The 23,450-nt window shown below is 38.1% G+C and overlaps 1 protein-coding gene across 1 annotated transcript in view; it reads left to right on the top strand.

The window, feature by feature from the left end:
• Positions 1-8,556: 8,556 nt before the first annotated feature.
• prdm5 (PR domain containing 5) overlaps positions 8,557-23,450 on the top strand; it is a 41,787-nt gene continuing 26,893 nt past the window's right edge. The window contains 13 exon segments of the mRNA XM_030131532.1: positions 8,557-8,779; positions 9,423-9,506; positions 12,535-12,657; positions 13,920-14,088; positions 16,941-17,118; positions 17,354-17,446; positions 17,584-17,705; positions 18,431-18,510; positions 22,364-22,448; positions 22,536-22,591; positions 22,594-22,695; positions 23,137-23,188; positions 23,191-23,229. Of these exon segments, the coding sequence (XP_029987392.1) occupies positions 8,681-8,779; positions 9,423-9,506; positions 12,535-12,657; positions 13,920-14,088; positions 16,941-17,118; positions 17,354-17,446; positions 17,584-17,705; positions 18,431-18,510; positions 22,364-22,448; positions 22,536-22,591; positions 22,594-22,695; positions 23,137-23,188; positions 23,191-23,229 (1,282 nt within the window). The 5' untranslated portion in view covers positions 8,557-8,680.

The raw sequence follows: 23,450 nt of genomic DNA, 5'->3' as shown, positions 1-23,450 counted from the left end.
GGGTAGCTACGCTCCGATCCATCGCCACAGTTCACTGTCGATCAGGCACTGCTGGTCAGAGGAAATACAGGGAGTCTCCACCTGGGTTCCATTAACCTACCGTTGCCCTGGAATAATGTGGAAGAGAACTCTGGAAGCGTCATGGATATCCCTGTAAACTGCCACCAATAAAGATCTGCTCAAATGTTATCCTGCATGTGTGAATACGATCTGTGAAGTCCTATTTAGAGAAACCATAGCCTTCTGGTCAACTCGAGAGGTCTAGGATGGAAAGAAAGAGCACAGACACGTCCATTTTGCCAGATCTCCTCACAAAAACACCCGCAAACATACATATACAGAGAAGCCTCTATCCGAGAGCTAACCATCTCCAGGGCTGTCTATGTTTATTTTTTGCGTGGTAATGAGTGCAGAGCTTTGATGTAAGGGCTTTGTATATATGTGTGCACATGGAGCAGAGTAAGGAGTGGAGACAGACATGTATTGCTCGGGTAAGTGGTGGCGTAATCACAGCAGCACACGGAAGACCTGGCTCAGATTCCTGGTTTGGTTAGTTTGACTTGCCACTTGATTAGACTTGAGTTTGATGTGGTGTAAGTTGTCATTTGAGACCTGAGTAGATAAAGCCAAAACATGCTGTTGATAACACCTAAACAAAACCGAGACTATGGCTGGTCTGTAGAAACAGTTTTCCCCACTTTCCAACTTGTTACATCATGAAAAGGTACAGTTTAAGTCAATACCACAGCTACGAAAAAAAACATTCAGGTAGGTTTTCTGTTCTCTAGAGTGGACGTCTTCCATGCTCATCCACGTCTACTTTATTCACAGCCTAAACATCCATTGGGACATGCAACTATCAAAAGTCAACAGCACCTATATTGATTTCCTATCCACAATTCTCCAAACTTTTACTAGTTACACACTTTTTAAAAGGAAAAACTCTTGTCACAATTCACAACAATTAAATGAGAATGACAAAAAGAAGCAAATGTGTGTATTTGCATTTTTACCTCCATTTCTGAATCAGTTTTTCTTAGCAAAGCAATATAAATGAGACAAAAATAAATGCATTCAGAGAGAGTAAACAGGCTCTTTGGTGAAACAATCTGAATCTATGGAAACCTTTCATATTAGAATATAGATTCAATTTTATGTGCAATTTTCGAAAGAATACGCACATTCTTGCACAAACATGCTTCCTCCTGAATTCTCCTCAAAATGCTTGACACACTTTCACTTGAAGACTCAGATCAAGGTCTGTTGTGACCCACTTGTGGATCGCGAAACACAAGATTTTAGAAGATTAAAGGCTGTAAAATACTAATGACATCTCCAACACATAAATGGTTTGAGAAGAACAAACCCAAATCAAGATGTCACACTACAACTTAAAGATAAGATTGCACATCCATATCTGTGTCTATGTAGTGCTAAATATGATGTGCTGCAGATGTTTTGGTCAAGGCAGCAGCCATCAGTAAAACAATGAGTCTGAGAGGCTAATAAAGCTCAGGCGGTTGTATTTTTGGTGTCATTGAGCAAAAATTCCATAATGAGCTTGCAGCATAATATGTAATTCAAGTGGTTTAGAGGGAAACAAATGTTCTGCACCTCCTCTTGATGGAAGACCTTAGCAATTACAGGTCTTCTTAGACAAGGGGATATAAAACCAGGTGCTTGACAGCTATAATGATCAACATCTCTACTGGGCAGATCCTGTGCTTTATCACAGAGGTAACACGGCAGCTGCCCTACTTGTAATAAATTGGTTTCTTTTCCATTGTGGCCTCACGTAGCGTTGTATCATTTATCTTTATTTGGTGATATGTTTAGGACAGAGAGGAAAGAGCTACAGAGGGAGGAGGTGGATCTTCTAGTTCTGGTGATTTTCCCCCTGATTCCTGTCTACTGCAGCTTTCAGAATTTAGATTTTAACTATCCATAATATACCAGTGACATCTCCAAAACACAAATCACATAGTTGCTAGCTTTGGTTACACTCATTGTGTAAGCTGAACTATTTCTAATCAAGACATCAAACTAGAGGATAATAACAATATTGCATATCCATTTCCTTGTCAGACCTGTGTACACTGTGGTTTAGCTGCAGTTGTTTCTGTCACAGCAGAAGCCAGAGCCAGAACCAATGAAATGTGAAACTACAAAAATCATTGCGTCAAAATGCCATTGTCATTTATGTATGTGGAGGCCAGAAAAAAAATGATCTTGAAACTGGACTAACAGTGGATGAAAGAAATGTCACACATGTGCTTCATATACATACAGCTCTTGTAATTTGTAACAGAAGTAAGTGCTCCACACCGCCAACACACTCCCTCTAAGAAGAGCTTTAGGAGTTGGCATTTGTGAGCGGGTTTTGTGTATGTAAGCGTGAATCCACTTGCTCCTAACTCTAAATTAGAGCTGAGTGACACTTTTGGACTACGACCATGAAGAGGGAGCAGAGGCTCAAACAGAATCCAAACAGAGACAGAACGCGAACAGACAGACATGCTGTGAGGGCAGAATAAGTTGTGAAACACTGCAGTGTGAAAGAGGCTGCTCAGCACCGAATGAAGACCTCCCGACATATGGAGCTGGAGCTACAGTGGAAAGCTGCAAATTAAATGATTCAGCTTTATTTCTGCTGGTGCCACTGTCTTAAAGCACAAATGAAATAATGACATTCTTTGCTTTGAAACATCTTTTTTTTCCTCACACAGAAAGGAATCCCAGCTGGGATGTTCAGGAGCAAAGACCATCATGGAAATGAATCCACTGCAGTGGCTTCAGGGATAGATCACTGTTGAGGCTGACGTCCAAACCAACTCAACATATTTCTGATTTAGCAAATGGATAGGCAGAAATCAGAGGCTTCTTTCCAAACCCATCCCGACCAAGAGCCCATTCCCAGGAAGGGTGGAGAGGGAGCAGCGGCCCTTGGGCATTACCCGTCTCAGCTGATCTCCATTAGGATAAGTGAAGCAGGGAAAAAAACAACGAATGGCTTCTGAATATGACTTTTATTCAGCTCACTGTGTATTTAACTGCACGCTCACAGATACAAATAATACTACAGTTGAGGATGCTGGGATGAAGGGCTGTTAAGGCATTCTTATGAATGTAATTTGTGTGTGTGTGTGTGTGTGTGTGTGTGTGTGTGTGTGTGTGGTATGGTTTGCGTGTCCATGTATCAGATGTGTGCACATATAAAGCTTGTGTATTTTTGTATTTGTGTACACACTTTGCTTTTGCCTCGGCTGCATAGGGGTGGTCCCCCTGCTCTCTTGTGCTCATGAAATCACTTCTAAGTGGCTGTAATTTCTCACGCTTCATCAGTACTGTAATTTCAAAAGGCTCTCTCTGAAGACCCTCCTTTAGCGGGGACCTGGGGCTGTCAAATGAAAACATCATTTATCCAGTGACCTCGGAGCTTCAGGAAATGGTTTGCTGGCTATTCAGCGACAGCCTTGAAATAGGGAGCTGTGGTGAGGGACTGCGGGGGTTTGTGAAACATGAAACAAAAGGTGGTCTGGCCCCTCAATCTACAGTATCAGGTTTGGGAGATTTCAGAAAAATGCACATCCATTTGGAAAATCGTGTATGGAACCATTTGTATGTTTGCCAAACTGAGGTTTTCCTCCAGTGAAAATATTTACTTAGAAAAAAATGAACTCTGAAAGTATTTATTTCAATGCAATCCTTTCCATCACCATGTCCTGAATGTGGTTTTTGCAGTTTTTGGCCCTTGGAGACTCAACTGGCAGTCCAGCCACTGAATGGCTCAGTTCCATAACTTGGTACTTTCAGGTTCATAGTCTTTGTCCCGTGGGGCCAATAATCCTAATGTCTTTGTGGGGTGAAAAAATAAGATCGCCACAAAACTTACCTCAATGGCAGAAGATTTATAAGCTCTGAGTGGATATTTTTCCCTTGGTGATGGTTTATCTGTTTAAGCTGATTTGTGTGATGTTTCTTTCAGTCATTCTGTTTACAACTGACAAAAATGATAGAAGATGTAGTGAGAGAAATCCTTCATTATAGTCAGTGAGATTACGGTATGTGACAAGACAAAGTATATTTCCAAATACAGTTTTGGAACCCTGTATTAAAGATGCTGTGTATTATGATAAAAACATTTATTAAATCCTGTCTTAATGGTGAATTTCTGAATTTCATTTGTATGATTAGTACCACTTACTACCATTAATACCAAAATCACTAATACCACAATGTGTAAATACTCCGGTAGAAGTACAAAGTCTGGATTAAAATCTAAAATTTTTGTTGAAATAAGAGTATATTATCAGAAAATTAATTAAAATAAAAGTAATTATGCAGTACAATGATTGCTTTTATTATTTTACTATTATATTAGATGTTTTTTTATTCATATCATTGCTGCATTCATGTGCATGGAATATTTTACTGTAGTAGGTATTTAAAGATGCACTATATTAGAGTGCACCTTTAAACATCTATGGCAGTAACATGTATCATACACATTAATACAAGAGTAATAAAAATGCAAGGTGATAAGATATAGTAGTAAAACACTGACAGAAACATCACATATGTACATGCAAACCTGATGCTTTAAGACTAAACTCACTTTACTATATACTTATACTGATGTGTAGTTTAATTTAAACCAGTGCATCATATTGTATAAGATAACCATATGTTTGTTATATTACTGTCCTGTGAGAACTATGTAGCTCTAAAAAGTCAGCTTGTTACAAGTTCAGAGAAACAAGCCTTTTTTCAGCTTTGTGACTATGGATTTTCAAACTTTTAGAGATGCTTTTCAGCCCATAAATTAACTTAACTCATCATTTCATAAAAATGTTGAACATCAAGTTGGAGATAAATGGTGATGGAAGATGAAGTGGAAGACTGAAGCTGTCACTGCTGAATGTACAAATTTTGCTTCTGAAATGTAGTAAGGTAGAAGTATAAAGCTAAGTACCTGGAAATTTATGGTGAACTTTGTTACATTCAACTACTGGAAAGATATATGTTCACAAAAAGCTCACTTTACTGGACTGTGTTCAGATCAGATTGTCACAAATATCACACAATAAAATGTTCGTAAGACATGTGAATTTCTGTATGAATGAAGAATAGAGGAGAATCAGAATGATCTAATAACGACTAGATGTGTATAATGATTCTGTTGGAAATCTTGTGTGTTTCTGTGTGTGTTTTGTGCAGGTGTTGGAAATCAGAGCTGATCTGGATAACTCGGGATTTTTAGTGAAAGCTGAGTGAAAGTTAATGGGTTTGAGGGTCCTCAGGGGGCACGGAGGGAAAAAGGGGTCGTGACATTTAGTCGTCCTGCCCTGACATGCTAAGGTACTGACAGAAAGGTCAAGGAAGACCCACATGGACCACATAGGACATGGGTGGGGCGGACACACACAAAGACCGCCTCAGAGCAGTGATCAGACTTGTCACCCACTAAGTCTCCCTTTAGGACTCACTGATGACACCGTGTGAAATACAAAGGGTGCTGAATGACATGTTTACACCGGTTTCAAAGCTTAAGCCCTTTCAAATGTGAGTGTGGGATGAATGTAACTGAGAAAGTTATTAGATCATTTTGATGTCCCACTTAAATCTTGACAGCTTTGCATACAAGGCGACTGGAGAGCAGTCAGGAAAGTCTGGCAGAGACACTCGAGTACACCAGCTCATTGACTCTGAGGTAAACATGTACATCATGATTCAGTCTTCGCCATAATTGTCAACCGACGCTGGTCATCTGGACCAATCATGAAACAGTTCTGCAAAGAGCCACAACACAACAGGAAGCCATGGGCATAAACACCAGCTATAAACACAGTAAACAAAACCAACATAACACTGACACAATGCTGATTAAAGGGGGAAGACGTTTGCTGAAGAGGTGTTCGAAAACACAATATACACAAACAGCCAGTGATTAGAGATGATCTAATCTCTCTGTACAGGGTGAAAGTCAACAAATCAAGGTGAGCGAAGATAAAATGAATATAATGTACTGTGTATAATGTGAGGTCTGCCATTTCCACCCAAGCACATCCATGAGATGTGTTTTTCAGTGCACACACAAACACATCCATCGCTCAGCATTTAGAGTAAATAATTTGTCAGCTGGGACAAAACATCAAGCTGTGTTTTGTGTGTTTTTATTTAGAAAATGCTAAAACTGTATAGTTAATGATGGATGCAGTTTGTCAAATTGCAATCATTAAATCAGTCAATTGCAGACATGAAAAGAATATGTAAACATAACCTCTGTTTATGGTGATATTTTGGATTTAGTGACTAAGTAGAGATGCACTGTGTGAAATGTGTTTTTTTTTTTTTTTTGTTATGTTTTTGTGTTCTTTATGTTTGCATATTTGATTTAACATTCTAAATCTGTAATTTCTTGCATTTTCGTTGATAACCAAGTAAGTAGAGTCAAATCAAGATCACAAATTGCTGTTGGAATATTATCCACAATAATCCTGACATGGCTTTTTTACTCCATGGTGCAGCTATAGTTAATGACAGTAATTCCCCTGTGCCTGCTTCACCTCACACATATTACATATAAAATAATGATGTTTTGTTGATCTGCAAAATCTCAAAAATAATTTTGGATTGGCATTAACTGAGCTTGATGGTGATATAAATAAAAAAACAGAAAAATGTCACTGATGGTGTTCAGCTGAAATACTGATGCCTGACTAATCAGCAATATTTAAGTATTCTATATCTAATCAGTGGAATCAATCATAATAGGTTAATTTCCTGTTTTCTTGTCTCATTTTAAATAGGTCTTGATTTTCCGTCAGAGCCTGGAGGAGTCGGTTCAGACGGTTGCTGTGCAGACTGCTGGAGGCCAGGGGATCCATTTATCCCAGCAGATTTGATTGTTGGTAAATTGTGGTTTCTATCCTGGCTGTTTCTAGCAGAAAGGGTCAGTCAGACCTCTGGTCTACTGCTTGTTGATAGTGTGTGGTTTCTGAATCACAGAGCTGATCAATCAAAGCCAAAACACACATTCATGAGAATATTCTGAGGTTTTGAGGTTAATGTTGAATGAGGAAATCATTGCGATCCTGCAGATGTGAAATACATGTGGTACCAGTGTATTGTAGGTAATGTAACAAGAATTAGCTCCATTATGACATGCAGTTATTCGGTTTTCACAATAACAAGCACCTTGACCTTATGATTATCTAAATAATGCAACACCTGCAATTTTAAAGGGACTCTGAACTACTGCATTAGCATTTCTTCTTTTTTGTACACCAATGTTGACAGCTTTACTAAGTATTATTCAGATTACAGGTTTATTATAGTTGCTGTCAGGGGGGTTTACAGATGGGTGGTCACTAGTCTGACAGATTTCTATATTTTATCCAATTGTGTTTCAATGCAAGCATGTAAAATTAATAGATTTGAATGATGCATATAAGGAGGGGATTGTTTTCTAATTTAATTCCTTTCTTTTCTTTTCCTCCATTAAGAAAATCATCTGCAGGAAACTAACAAGATATCATCATTAAGGGGCTGCCTTAATGATGAAAGAAGAAGAAGAAGAAGAAGAAGAAGAAGAAGAAGAAGAAGAAGAAGAAGAAGAAGAAGAAGAAGAAGAAGAAGAATCTTTATTCATCAGTAATTGAACATGCAGGCACACACCACCAACTGTTGACTAGGAGCAGTAGGCTGCTGTGTCAGGGGCCTGGATGGGGGGTTAAGTGCTTTTCTTTTCTTTTCTTTTCTTTTCTTTTCTTTTCTTTTCTTTTCCTTTCTTTTCTTTTCTTTTCTTTTCTTTTCTTTTCTTTTCTTTTCTTTTCTGTATGAAAGAAAATATTTTAACTTAAGCCAGAAACTAATAACAGGAAATCACTATTAGAAAGTTTAATTTATTTGTGTATAAATGTATCACTGTGGTAACAACCAAGTCTTCTCAATATAATAGCAGAGTACTATAGATTGATGGATATATCTCATATATTTGACAGAAATTATTCCATTCAATTCATTTCAATTCAATTCAGAAAACTTTATTTGTCCCCAGGAGACAATTTAAAGGCACATACCTATAAGCAGCATGATTACACAACACTTTAATACAAGCAAAGAAATTATTATAGATAAAATAATGTTAAAATAAAATAATATAATGTATAATAAATAAGAACAACTATGTATAATAAATAACAAAGCTGTACCATAAATAACCTACAATAAAATGAACTGTCCATAGAGGATGTAAACATGTGATCTATCTATCTATCTATCTATCTATCTATCTATCTATCTATCTATCTATCTATCTATCTATCTATCTATCTATCTATCTATCTATCTATCTATCTATCTATCTATCTATGTGTCTGTCTCTGTGTGTCTGTCTGTGTATCTGTCTGTGTGTCTGTCTGTGTGTCTGCTGGTCCTCTGCAGCCTCAGTCTAACAGGCTGCAGACTGTGTATGACAGTAAAGGTAGCTTCTGGTTACAAACTTCGGACCAATCAGAGCGCCGCTTTGCTTTCCTGCTGCAGGAGCCACAGAAGTTCAACCTGGTCCACTCCACGAAGAAACAACCCGCTCCTAAATCTAAAACTAACAATGTTCTTCCACTTCCGCTGACACATGCGATAACCAACTGATTGTCACTGAAGGAAATCCTCTTTAGTAATGACAATGTTGGGTATGTATGTGCCAGACAGATTCTCCCTGAAATCGTCAAAGGTCCAGGATGGAATCGGTCTGTACACGGCGAGGCGAGTCAAAAAGGTTTGTTGTTTCTGACTGGACAATTCTGCAACATTTACGCGCGGGGAGTATTTAATGTTACTTTCACAGGAGTCTGGTACTTTACTGTGCTTCTTTTGTTCGCCTTTTTCCTTGTAGTCGCTGTCAGTTGTGAGTCTGAGCTCAGGCTCCTCTGACGTGAAGTGCCACGTAGCTACACTGTGTCCGCGCGGAGCTCTCGTGCAGCTGTGTAACAATGTATTCATGTCGGCTAAAAGGGGCTCGTGGGCTTCCTCGTGGACCAGCGTAGTGTACATGAGTACATTCAGCCTAAAGATGCCAGGGTTTTCACGTCAGATCCAAAACAGCAGACTTCAGCCTCCATATCCACTGGGGAACATACACAGGAGGATGTCATGTGTAGTTGTGTTTGTGGTCAAACATGGATGAACATAACAACTAAGAGCATATTTTGGCCACGCCCCCTGGTTTTAGCACTTCTGGAAACTCACAAGGAAAATACTGATGGATATATTCACATGTCACATTAAACAGCTTCACAATAGCACGTCCAACATCTGTCCACAGTGCAAACGAAATCCACAGCTTGGACAGATCGCTGTGTGTTTCTTTATAATTCATTTTGGCATCATGTCTGACAAGTGATCCCTTTCTCTTTTTAAAGGGGGAAAAGTTTGGGCCTTTTGCTGGTGAGAAAAAGCTGCCTAGTGAGCTGGATGAAAGCTCCGACACCAGGCTGATGTGGGAGGTGAACGCACACACAACCATCTACCTGCACTGAACCCAGTCTAAAACCAGGCTGAATCAATATTTTCATTATTTTCCTCAGGATTATGGAAGGCTTTGGCTCAGTGATGGGGTTCTGTTCATATTACAGTGTTACCCATAAAGTTGGAATAAAGTATTTTTACCTCGTCTCCTGAAATGATTGTGACAATATAATTTATTCTTATTAGATAAAGTGTAACTGGGACTCAGTATGTAATCATTTCACCAGGTCAAAGGTGATTACTGATGTGTATAAAGAGGAATACAAAGAGGAATGTGTCTGAAAACAAAATTATACCAACTTTATGGGCAGCTTGGTGTTATTATAACCATATGTAGAGGTTTTCACTACTACTTTATAGCCATTGTTATTGGTATTGTCTTTCCTTTCTATCTTGTAATATTTGTTATCTGTTTACATTTGATGTTGTGTTGCTACTGGAACCTTAATTTCCTGAGGGCTCTGCCTAAGGGATCATTACAGTTCTATCTAATCTAATCTAATCTGATCTAATCTAATCTATTCTAATCTAATCTAATCTAATCTAATCTAGACACGGTATTCCAGATTTGCAAATAATAGATAACCTAAATAGTGTCACATCAGGCTAATATTTTACAATATCACTTCAGATTGGTAGAGAAATCTCAACAGAGATCACAGATTTTCCTTTTGCTTTTCTTCAACTTTAGCAATTTAAACACAAAGGATAGCCACTTTTACACAGAGATCCCGGTGATCTCACCTTTTTGCCACCATTGACTGATTTCCACAGCCAAGCCAAAGGAGTAACAGAGGTGAGACAGGCTGGACTTTTACACAGTGGACCTGCGTTCCGTAATCAAAAGGGCGGTGACACAGCGCAGTGTATAGTGTGACGCATGACTTGCATGTTGGAAATAACCCGAGCATAGTGATGTTGGCTCTCAAAACAACAACAAATTGTTAGCATAAATAGAGTCCTCCGCCCAAATGACAACAGTTCAACATCTTTCTGGTCGCATTGATATGCTTGTTTATTGTACATGGCCCGCGCTCACTTTTAAATCCCCCTTGGATGGGGGTCGCACACGCAATACATCATCAAAACGTCACACCCTGGTTGCGGAACGAGAGGTGCTCCTTTTACGTAGTGTTCGGGAAGGATGACTCCATCTTTATCAGGGCTCTGTTACTACCTCCCGAGGTGTTACAGAGGTGGGACCAAATAATTCCACCATTTCGTTTACACAGACGCCGTTCTGGAATAAAGGTGAAATATTCCCGGAACAGAAGTGCTGTGTAAAAGGAGTTTATGTAACATTTTCCTCAAAACACAATATATACTTTTCCAATAATAATCCTTCTCCATCATCACTCCGGATCGTCCATCAGTGTGAAGTGGTATATTTCCCTGCAGAGACCCAGCACTCTGGATGTATTTAATGTTTTCCCCTTGTTTTGTTGTGTTTTAGGCCTTCACTGGGCCTGCATGTATGCCAGTGTCTTTGCATCTTTGGCCTGTAACAGCATCATGTAACCTATGCAGATCTAACGGTATAAAAACAAAGGGACTCTGGTGTTTTGGTTCAGCTGTATATAGCCTCCAAAACATTCCTATAGAGTTTCAGAAAATATGAGTGTGTTAATTTGTGATTTTCCAATACAATCACTGTAATAGAATCAGGAAATAACATTTCATTTTTCTAGTTCACGCCTTCAGACTCATGCTCATTTGACCACTGCAGCTCTCTCTCTCATTTGTGGAGTGTAGAGCAGTCGTGTTTATAAACAGAATAAACAAATTCTCCATACCTTGTCTTTAAAAACATACCACCACTAGACCTGTTGAATTATGATGTAATCACCATGTTGTAGTTATGTGAAATATTCATTAGTATGTATCATAATCATAGCAGTTGTCTTTGTTCACCAACATTTAAAAATAACATTTTGTCATTAGTTCCACATTGTTTAGCGTTGTTTGACAGAGACTCTCTCATGACATTGTCTCTTTCTGCCTTATTATTCTTCGGTTATGAGTTGAGTAGAATATAGATATATAAATACACAAATATAATGAATTTTATGTGATTTTATTTCCTTCTTAATACATTGGCGCTTGTATTATTAAACTTATACCACAGCTTTAGCATAGATAGATAGATAGATAGATAGATAGATAGATGTACTTTATTTATTCCAAAATGAGAAATTACAGTGTAGCAGCAGCATGACACACATTCAATAACAGTATAATACCACAGCAAACATGACTAAAGACAAATGTAACATAAGAGCAAACACTAGACACTGTGCACTATAAATTGGAAGTATAAAAAGTTCTGGGTAGAATCTGGATTATAACTGTAATATGCTGAAATAGAACTAAACTGTAAGGTGCAAAACAAGTTGAAATATTCCAACCAGGAATGTGCAAACAACATTCAAGTGCAAATGGATTTATGACCACAGACCTCAGACAGAGATGAGTTTATTGTACAGGGTTATGGTATGTGCAATAATAAAGTTACGACAACAGACAGTATACACGGCAGTTATTTGTGTGACAGTTATTTGTCAGGACAACATTGTGACACCTCTAAGTTTCAAGTGCACAAAGAATTATTTTAATACTAGTTTTAAGAATTGTACCCTACTTGTAGCTTGGGTTGGTGTAATGGGAAAAAAAATCTGTTACCAAAGCATGGCCTTGAAAGTAAGAGAAAACAAAAGTGTGCAGGTTTGTCCAGATGATAAAGAGTTAAATGTATTTGTTGTAGATCAATTGGCCAAACTGGCTGATATAAACTGTGTTTCATCCCATGGTGTGGGAACACTATTGATGGTACCCACAGAAATGAAGCCTATGATGTGGTTATCTGTAGCTGCCATATTGTGGGAGACAGGCCTGTCTGCATGATGAGGTGTTAATATGTAAGAACAACACACTTTGATGTAACAAGACAAAGGAGAAGAATCACTTCTACTCTTCTGAAAGCTGATACAGTTATTTTTTCCTCCTCAGGTCCGAGGCAGTAAAGGAGATGTTCTGTATATTCTGGATGCTAGTAACCCACGTTATGCCAACTGGCTGCGGTTTGTCCATCAGGCGCCGTCGCAAGAGCAGAAGAACTTGGCAGCCATTCAGGTATATTTTCTTTTCACTGGACAATGAATCCCGACAGACTAGCAGACTTACCTAAAGGAAAGACACTGATGCACTTCAGTGGTAATTCAGGACGGGCTTTTAAAAATCTGACCTAAAATATGCATGATTTTCAAACCAGTGGGTGTTTAAGAAAGTACTGGAGTAGGAGTGTTTCCTGGACTCACGTTGAGATTTTCTGAAGTTGTTTTTGGATGGGATGCATATAGACAAAGTTTTTGATTTTATTAATTAAAATGTCTTTATTTTCTCTGACATATTTAGTCATTTCAGCCCCTGATGAAGATTTAATGCCAACATTTTTCTGTTTGTTTACTGACTTCAATATGACCATGATGAGACAATGAAGGCATTGTTTTAGAACATAGTGTGTTGGAGTTTTCTTGGATTAATTAGGTGCATAGTATTTATTTAGAAGTGATACATTTTTAAAAAATCTTTTAAAATACTTCTGGACAAGTGTTAATTTCCAGTCACTAGACATTTTTCTTGTCATTTTGTTACTTCCTAAAGATCCAAAAGGGATATTTTAAAGTTATTCTATTGATAAATACTGTGTAAACAACAGTTAGCAGGCCTGTGAAGAGTGAAACATTTTTTTCAAAGCATACCAAACTACACTCAAGACAACCCCACCATAATGTGTCTGGGAAATGTCACCTTCTGCTTTTCTGTGTAAACGATAAAAAGGATTGTTCTTTCATAGTAGAAGAAAAATAGAGGTGGAATGAAAGGAAGATGAACATTTCAGGTCTTAGGGCCAAGTTCCTGCCATTAATACACAAATGTCCGAAGTGATTGGTCGTTTAAAGGTCATCCATGTGTGTTAAAGCTCTGCGTTCCATCAGCGGTGACATTTATTGTGCGGCTTTCCTCTTCTTAATCATTATTTATGTATATTTAGAATCCCACAGTTAAAGCAAAATGGCTGTTTGATTTTATTAGCATGACCTGCAAGGACAGGAAAGTTAATGATAACATTTTAAAGGGTTTGAGTGTTTGACCTGTGGCCTCACTCGGGCCTTAACAGACTGTTATTTAGGCATAATGAGTTCAACCTTTTGCCAACTTAAATAGTTACTCAGTGTATATTACCATAAATGGTTATAACTGTATTTAGCACTCAACTACAATGCTTTTCCCTTATGTTCCTCTAAAAGCCTCAGGGTGCGATACTTCCATTCTTTCACATATTATAATAGTGCGATATGATGTAAGATAATTATGTTGTTGTTGCCTTTTAGGATGGAGAGAACATCTTCTATCTGGCTGTGGATGACATAGACACAGACACAGAACTCCTGATAGGCTACCTGGACAGTGATATGGAGCAAGAGGAGGAGGAAGAAGAAGAGGAAGTCATCAAAGATGACGATGAGAACAGTAAAGATTCCAAGCATCTTGTTGAAATGGGTAAAACTAGATTATCACACCTTATCTAATTACACCATGTGTTTTCCTAAAATATTATGTACAGTATATCGTATTATAAACAACCTAAAATCTATCTTTATTTTGTCACAGAACAGAAAAATGTGTTTATTATCCATGTGGCCAAAGCTAAATGATTGAGAATATATAGTGTGTAAAATTAAGCTTAAAAATCATGAGAAACTAAGTGGTGTCTGCTGAAGGTGGAAAAAGAGACAGGCGTTTTGACACGGAAGCTAAACAATGTAGCCTGTGACTGGGGGCAGCTGCTGTTCCGTCTGTGTTACCATGGTAATGCTACACAACGCTTGCAGCAATATACACATGCTATACATCCACGTAACCAGAGGAACGTCAGCTATAGCCTCAACAAAACCAGTTGTCAGACAACAGAACACAACTCAAACAACAAGCACTTAAATGGGCAAATATCTAAAGCAGGTTAACAGTCCGAGACTAGCGTATGTCATAAATAATTTCATTTAAAAAAAGACCATTGAAACAAACTTTGACAGAACACAAACAAAACAGACCAACTTCCTGAAACACTGCTGGGGGTATATACGTGGGGGTGTGTTCTGTAACTGGTGTAAACCGAAAATGAAACTTCACACACTTTGAACGTCCGACTCCTGGCTTCTATGCCGCACCCTACTTTCCAGTAACTCGGTCGTCCAAGTTCTCGGTCAAATTTTCTCCTGAGGGAGCACTCATTATCTCCTGCTGCAGCCCAAACATTAGTGTGTGTGCTGTGGCTGCTCTTACACCTGTATGTTGTGTGTGTCAACCTAACTTGATGTGGCTCTAGCATGATTGGTTCGGTGTGGCGCTACCTAATTATGATTGGCTGTTCTTATGTCTGTCAAAACATGGACGTATGAATTCTATCGAAATTGTTTCGAGCATGTCTCATATTTCCATTGAGGAAAAGTTATTTTACGATATATATCATTATCGTTTTATCGCCCAGACCTATATCTGCACCAAATTTATACTGTGGATGCATCTTGGCATGGAGCGGAAGCCTTTTGAAAATAGGTGACCTTGACCTACTTTTTCAAGGTCAAATGGCCTTGTGCCTTGTGCAGTTATAATATCTGAGTACTTTCAAATATAATATGTTGTAATAATTTTGCACAGTCTAATCTAAATTATCGGGCAGTAGCTTTCAACAGAATCGTATGCTATATTTGGCTGAGGGGTATTAAAAATGCGCAACACATTATGTTACATGAATGAAACCCCTGCAATCGGCTAAACCAGTGGTTCCCAACCTTTTTTGGCTCATGACCCCATTCTAACATCACAAATTTTTGGCAACCCCAAACATTCTAAAACCAATTTGTTTTTGATCATTTAATAGTTTGCTATACTATGTTGCAAATAAATGTTAATTTTAGATGACATTTAGTCTATATTATGTATATTATTATGGACGGAAGCAGAAAAGCCAGGTGTAGATTACTGCACAAAATGAGAATTTTATTTTCCTTGGTCAGGATATGTACAGTCAGTCCAGCTTGTATTTACAAGGCTGCAAATTAATACTGAACAAACAATAACTCAAACTATGAATTATGCATAATTAGAATTAAGCTGCATCTTAAACCAGCCACAATGAACATTTGACAGATAAACAGTACCACAGTGCTTAAGTTTCAGCTTCAGAGTTGATCTTTTGTGTATTATGATTGTCACTCTCAACTCACCATATATTTTTTATTTGTACGTTTTTATTTTTATCAATTACTAGAAATTTCAGGCGACCCCACGTGGGGTCCCAACCCCAAGGTTGAAAAACACTGGGCTAATCCATTGTTTTGTGTTAAGTTGAAATGAGTCTTACTAGAAACAAACAGCCCAGGGCTTAAAGCACCTGAACAATATCTATTTAAGTGTACATGAAATTCTGAATATTTTCAGTGCATTAGAATTATGACGAAATACAAGCCATTATAAACTTCAAACTGAACTAGCCGCATTGTCAGTTACCCCTAAGGTAATTCATTTATTCCATTTACTTGTGTTCTCATTTTCCATTTCATGCAACTTATCAGTCTTTTTTACAGACAAGCTTGACTTAGCTGGAACTGAAAAAGGGGACCATTCTAAAAGGTGACATAGAACTGGATTTTCAGTCCTATCTCTTCCCTATCCTATAAAAATACTTGTCCTGTCCCAGTGTCATGACAGTTGAAAATAAAAACATAATGTCCCATCTCAGTCTCACAAGAATAACCCCCATCCCATTGCGTTGTGTTAATTTATAAGAAGCTTAGTTGTATTTATATAGTGCCGTGTTTTCTGTCTCCTCTAGCAAAAGGGGTAACTTTCAACTGAATTTCAGATTGGTAATTATTCATGTTAGGGCAGTGAATTCATATATAAAATCAACCTATAGTTGTAATTTCTGCTTGTGCCTGCTCCTGTTGACCTTTTTCCCGTCCTGTTCCGATCACATGATAGATAATAAAACTGGCTCCAATCCCACAGGAATCCTTTAGGTCACAGGATTCCTGAAAAATCATCAGTCTGTAAACCACTGCTGCTAATGTGTTCTAGTTTTATATAATGCCATAGATGTAGAGGAGGGGTCAAACTAATTATGGTTCCAATGCATCATCGAGTCATGTTTTTCAACCCAAAATCAGATCAATGGTTTGTCTCCACAGTTCAGACCTACATAGTCTTTTCACATGTTTTAGCAGCTATTTTCTATCATGTATAATGTGTTTAGATACAAGTCCCTGAATTTAATTTACACAGGCTTTAAGGCAATCAAAGAAATGATATTTGGCATCATAGATCTCTGGGTTTGTAACACGTTTATGCAGAGCTTGTAATAAAGAAGGAGGACCACCCGTGCTTGCTGTGTGAGAGCAGTTTTCCCAGTGAGGAGATCCTGGCCGCCCACCTTCAGAGTCTACACCAGAGGCCCAGCACAGAGGAGAAGGAGTTCAAATGCAGGAACTGCGGCAAGAAGTTCCCCATCAAACAGGCTCTGCAGCGCCAGTGGGTTTACTATTTCATCACTTTCAGTAGCTGTTTGTAATGGTCATCATTTTTCGAATAACGTGCCATCTGTCTGTCATCAAGAAGTCAGGAAAAGACTGGATTACTATTCATTCTGACTGAATTTAGTTGGTCTCCAAATAACAAACCTATCACTCACTAACCTGCTATCGCTCTGATGTGTTTCATTTCCTGTTTAATGTCTAATTTGTTTTTGCTTTGAACCCCTCCTCAGTGTTTTGCATTGTTCTGAGTCACTGGATCCGTCAACTGACTCTAAAGTTCACCAGTGTTCCCTGTGCCACAACACATTCAGCTCAGAATCCAGGTAATCTAGTCTCCGCTGGTATTTTATTTAGCACTCTGTCCACCAAGAAACACAAATGTCAATTTCAGTGAACATTTTCTTTTTTTATTGTGTGACTTGTAAAGGTTTTCCGTCCTTTGTTTTTCCTGTGTGTCCAGTTTTGAACAACATAAGGAAGCCTGTAAAGGAGATGCCAGGTTCATCTGTAAAGCAGAGAGCTGTGGCAAAAGATTCAAAAGTAAAGATGCTCTGAAGAAACATAAAGGAAATGTTCACACAGGTAGACATACTTCTCCCTTTGTGCGTCTGTGCTTCTCATGTGATGCTCTTATTACACACATTCTCCCATATGTAGTTTCTTTTTCCTTTAAACATCACATGGAGTTAATTGTCCATTAGCAGCCTCCACACTCATGGAACTGCACTAACAGTACTTGACCTTGATCATCTAAAATCTCTGCAACGTTGAGACACATTTCTAATCACTTCTGCTCCATAATTGCTGACCTGTGTGTTCTGGGGCAGCTCACTCTTTCAGATAATTGGACTTCCACAGCTATTTATGATGGGATGTAGGGCAGCGGGGATCTGGATCAAGTTTTAACCAAAGATTAAGACATTCATCTCAGAGATGAATAGATCTGGGTCTTTATGTTTTACCACTGTGGTCAGGACGGGGTGTGTGTGTGGGCGAGGAGGAAGCGGATCAGACTTGACAGATGTGGGTCATGTGATTCAGATGGGGATAAGAGGAGGGTGCCAGAGGTCCCAGAATGGTGGGATGGTGGGATCAGTGTGCAAACGATGAAAGAAGTTTTCATTGATCAGTGAAACCTTTGGTATTTCTCTGCGGCTTTTAGATGAATTGTTGCTATGTGACTCAACAGAATGTCATTATTTTATTCTGAGTATTTAATTTGTTCTCTTTAAGTGATTAAACAGAGTGCCATGAACCCTCATTGTTTAGATTTGGGCATTTTATATTCACTTCTTTTTTTTTCACAGGGAGCGCAAGACGGAAACTCACATGCACCATATGCAACCGAAAATGTTCCTCTTCGCTTAATCTGCAAGAACATCGAAAGGTGAGGCTCTGCAGTAAACGTCATCACAAGTTACTTTGCATTGGATCCCACAGGATTAAGTCAGCTTAGGTAGTTTTGCATTATCCGTTTTTACTGTGATGTCTCTTTTCTGGTGCACTCGACTGTTAATACAGCTCAATTTTCTCAGTTTACTCTCTATGTGATAGAGTCTTGTGTATGAAGGGCACTTCTGTTATGACTACTTTACCTTTACAATTCACAGCGAATCTACTATATACAAATATATTCATTCATTCATTCATTAAATTTCTGAACCATTAAATTCTCGACAGGGTCACAGGGGTAAAGTAGGGTATACTTTGACATGTTATGCAGATATTTTCTCAGCATAATTACAGAAATTGACCAAACGTCGTTAAAGTGATGGCGGTGGGGCAGTAAGATGAATGCAGTTAAAAATATCCTATTAATGTTTTTAATCACAATCCATAATTTTCATTTCAGTCTTTCTTCTTAATTTTAAACAGCCAGATTAAAATCAACTGATGGCTTTTTGTGTTTGTACGACTAAAATCTAATATTGCATTAAACATCCTGTTGTTTCATATTAAAAATGTTATTATTATTATGTGGGTTTACTAGATAATAAATTGAAGAATTAGTAAGAGTTAAAATTACAGTACAAGTTTGGAAAATGACATCCCAGTGGGCATTTGTAACATTCTGACATGTATGTCCCATCCACATTAATGAGGATAATTTGAACAATGGATATTTTTCTGTAGATATAGGCCTCTCAGCCACACATAAACTGAATTTTACATTACAAAAACTCCAGTTTGTGTGTATCCATGTTGACAGGGAAAACAGAGGGATTAGAGAATGATGGCCTCACACCTCTAATACATGTATGTCTTTACTTGCTCTGTGTAATGAACATGCACCTGAAACATCAGATATAGGTTACACAGGTGCATAAGTCAGTGCTCTACCTGCAGTAGATCGTGGTCAGGACAGAGACCTTTGGGAGAAGAACACATGTTCTAGTGCTGTGGCGACTATGTCAAAAACCCAAACTAGCACTTTTAACTTAACGTACAGGTAAGTTTGTAGATTAACTGGTTGATGCTTGAATTCTTAACAGACTTAAACCTGTGCAGCTGCTGTATCCAGTATTACCCACAGTGTCGATAGTTTAGAATCAGCCTGAAACAATGGTTTGTCTAAGGGTTTGTACTGGTATGTAGATGTTTTTGCAATGCAGTGTGGACACAGATACTGTATTTTGTCATGTGAACAGAAGAAAATGAGAAAATTGAGAAAAATATCCAAATCAACATGGACATAGTAATAATCACACTTGGCATAAAGGTGAGGAATCACAGGATTGGAGACATATTTGCGTCTTCATATGCCACATTGGAGATGTACAATCTGCATAAGAATTTATAACCCACATCCTACACTACTTTAACCCTTGTAGCCAATTGTTACATATTTGCCTCAGTATTCCACTATTTGTGTAATGAGATGCTGCTCAACACATTTTGTGAATGTACACGTTACTTGGTTATCTATGATCCCTGACATTCATGGATCAATTTTAATGACCTACTTGTTAATCGTTTTATTAATTTCGTGATATTTTTGTATCATTGTTATTTTGTTTGGATTGACTGGGATCAATCACTGCGGCATCAATAAAATAAACCTAATACTGGAAAATCTGTTTAATTCCGATTATGACAGTTATGCCTAATTTCGCGAATTTGCGTCATAGCTCTTTTATGTGTTAACGTTCAAATTATCAGTCTCCATTTAATTAAGCATCTGCTTGACAGCAACAACACAAATAGTTATTTTTTTATATAATTGTAAATAAATTTAGGCAGTAAGGAGTTCAAGCTAAATGAAAAATGATGGCTTCAGTTACTACTTTTTTCTTACTTTGGTCATACGTTGTCGTCATCTGAAATTTCTTGCACAGGATCAACTTTTGGGTTTTATAAGCAGATCCTCATCCACCAGTTGTATTGTTTACATGTACATCATGTTAGAGAGGAAAGAGACATATGAAGTCATTTGTCCAGTCAGCATAGTTGTACATTAGGCTGTGCAGCTGTCTTGGATTATTAATGTTGCACAGACCCACATTATTAAATACTCTTTGAAGCTGTCATGTGAAGTTTGGAAACTGGAATAGGACAGCATAAAATGACACAATCTCTTTGATTTAATGAAATGACAGACTGTGGTCTGTAAGACCAATCATATGAGGTTGTCAGACCACCCACCCACACTTCACTGTACTCCTGCTTTGACCATCATGCCCAGTTTTAATGTGTTATTTAGTTCATGCAAAAATCTACTTCAGGTTCAGGGCTACATTTTCAGTGACTTTAAGCAATGCATTATTAAGATGAGTTGTCCCACATGATTTATCTTATCAGTTCTTATTAATTAACATGACCCGGCTGTCAAAATTTAATTTTCTCTTGTCAATATCTATCATCGAGATTAATCAACAGGCATTAATCCATCCCTGTTGTATCATTCATCATGGAGCAATTTGCTAACTGTTCAACACCTGAAGTCACCTGAAAGTTGTGAAATAGATCAGCAGTGCATCATTTAACCTACTTCACCTGCGTCAGTGTTCACTAGCTTAAAGCTCCGGGGTGTTTTAAAATAATCATATTCCTCTGTGGCCTCCTTATTTCTCATTGTGCTATTTCTGTAGAAAAAGAATGTTTTGGCAGTGATGTTCTGATTATGAACTACTGTCTGATCCTTATCGTGAACAGATGTTAAAACGTACAGTACTGTACCAGAGGCTTAGAACACCTTTAGCGTTGTTGTTTTTGCAGCACTGAAATGATCATACATATTTATTTCTCATTCTCTTTTCTTCAGATACAGCAAGAAGATACAGGAAATATGTGCACTGCCTTAAAAGACACAAAAAACTGAACTAGATGGTTTCTAAAGATTTAAGTCACTATTTAGTGTGACCCCTAGAAACATCTGACATGTGTTGAATGAAACCTGTTATAAAATATCAGAAAATGAATGGAATAAATCTCATATTGTCTGAACAGAAGGGTTTAAGCCATGTTAAGAGCAAAGAAAGGTCACACTAATACTAACCCTTTGTTTTATAGAAGCCACTTTTTCCCTGAAACGTTTATTTTTACTGTTGTACATACTTCACATATCCAGATTGTACCTTAAAACAGAGACTGAGAAATGCATATGTGTGGTCATTAGAACTTTACTAAACCAACAAACCTCATGCTGGCCTCAGACTTTTATACAGTATTGTCTAAAAATATCTAAAGGAGAGAGTTTGATTCTTTGGATTTATATTCTAGGAAACATGCAATGAAGATGTTAAAAAACAAGAAGTCATGTTACTAATAAATATGACACATTTTGGGGGGAAAATGCTTAGCTTTATTTAAACACTGTGGAAAATGATGTATTACTCTTACAGAGGAGCAATCAAACTTTCCACAATGACAAGTTAGCTCCAAAGAAGCTTAAAGCTTAAAAGTGCCATTATCATCGTTTAGCTGAACAAGCTTTTGCAGTAGAAGCTTTGACAAGACGGGCAGCTTTGCATTAGCATATGCTATTGTAGCTGTTCGCCAGGGAACCATTGAATGTGCAATTATTAGAGCGATGCTCCGAAGCAGAAAAAGCACTGGAACTTTTCATCACTTTAATTGCTTTTCTGTCTGTAGACATCAGTCTAATGAAAATGTACAAGCTCCTCTCTCTGTTAACTATCGCGATCCTTTCACTTTTTACCAGCACTCTATACTGAGTTCTTAAAATATCAGCACAACAAAAGACTTAAATGCTCAACGTTTGCTCTTTTGTTGCCTTATAGGTACATGAAATATTTGACTGTCATGCATGTGACAAGAAGTTCATTTCTACCAATCAACTGAAACGCCACATGATCACACACTCAGGTAAGATTAATATTCATCAAACTTCACTTAGTTATTCCACATGTCTGTTCAGCTGTAAGGCATTTCTGTTTATCTTTCACTGATCAGAGAAGCGACCTTATACCTGTGAGATCTGCAATCGATCATTCAAGCGTTTGGACCAAGGTCCACGGCTCATAAGATCATCCACAGCGAGGACAAACCATACAAATGTAAACTGTGTGGGAAGGAGTTTGCTCACCGTAACGTCTACAAGAATCACAAGAAGGTGAGCAGATGTCATACTGATGTAATTGTGTTTATTTACTTTATATCTTTCGCAGTGTTTTTTGATGAGGAGATTCATTTAAAAAGTCCAGATCACTTCAAAGCTGTGTTTTTTAGTGTGGATAATCAATCATGGCCTTGTTGGTGGCTGTTGTCTGTAGGGTCTCTGGTCTGCTCCACCCCTGAGGTTCTCCATGTTTACTTTTGGGATTGAGGTGTCATTCAGACAGATAGGTGGGGGGACAGACTGGAGGGGGCAGGAAAACAGAAGCACTTTGAACCTTAAACCCCTCAAGCTGCCTGTCTTCATCAAGTAAACAAACCAAATCAGCTATGGAGCCTTAAGCTTGATCCCCTTACATCCATTTAAAAAGTCCCATCAGCATCCGCACCAAGGCAGGAGGCAGCTCCACTTACCCTTGATAAACACATCTCTCTGCAGACCCACTCGGAGGAAAGACCCTTCCAGTGTGAGGAGTGCAAAGCCTTGTTCCGGACCCCTTCTCTCTACAACGTCACTTACTCATCCACAATAGTAAGTATGAAAGTGTCCACATGGTGAATACGTGCAATACCAAGTCGGTTAGGATTATGATGTTTTAGGTAATGATAACTGTCATAATTAGAATGATTAAACCTGGGCCTTTTCTCCTCATTCTGTGAAGAACATTTTATTACCATTGAACACTGAAGCACATAAATAAAAACTGACATCTTATTTTTTTTGCCTTTTTTAGGCTTTGGATATTATAAAAA

The sequence above is a fragment of the Sphaeramia orbicularis genome, chromosome 4, assembly GCF_902148855.1.
Source record: "Sphaeramia orbicularis chromosome 4, fSphaOr1.1, whole genome shotgun sequence".
Taxonomy (NCBI): domain Eukaryota; kingdom Metazoa; phylum Chordata; class Actinopteri; order Kurtiformes; family Apogonidae; genus Sphaeramia; species Sphaeramia orbicularis.
This window is presented reverse-complemented; position numbering and strand designations above follow the sequence as displayed.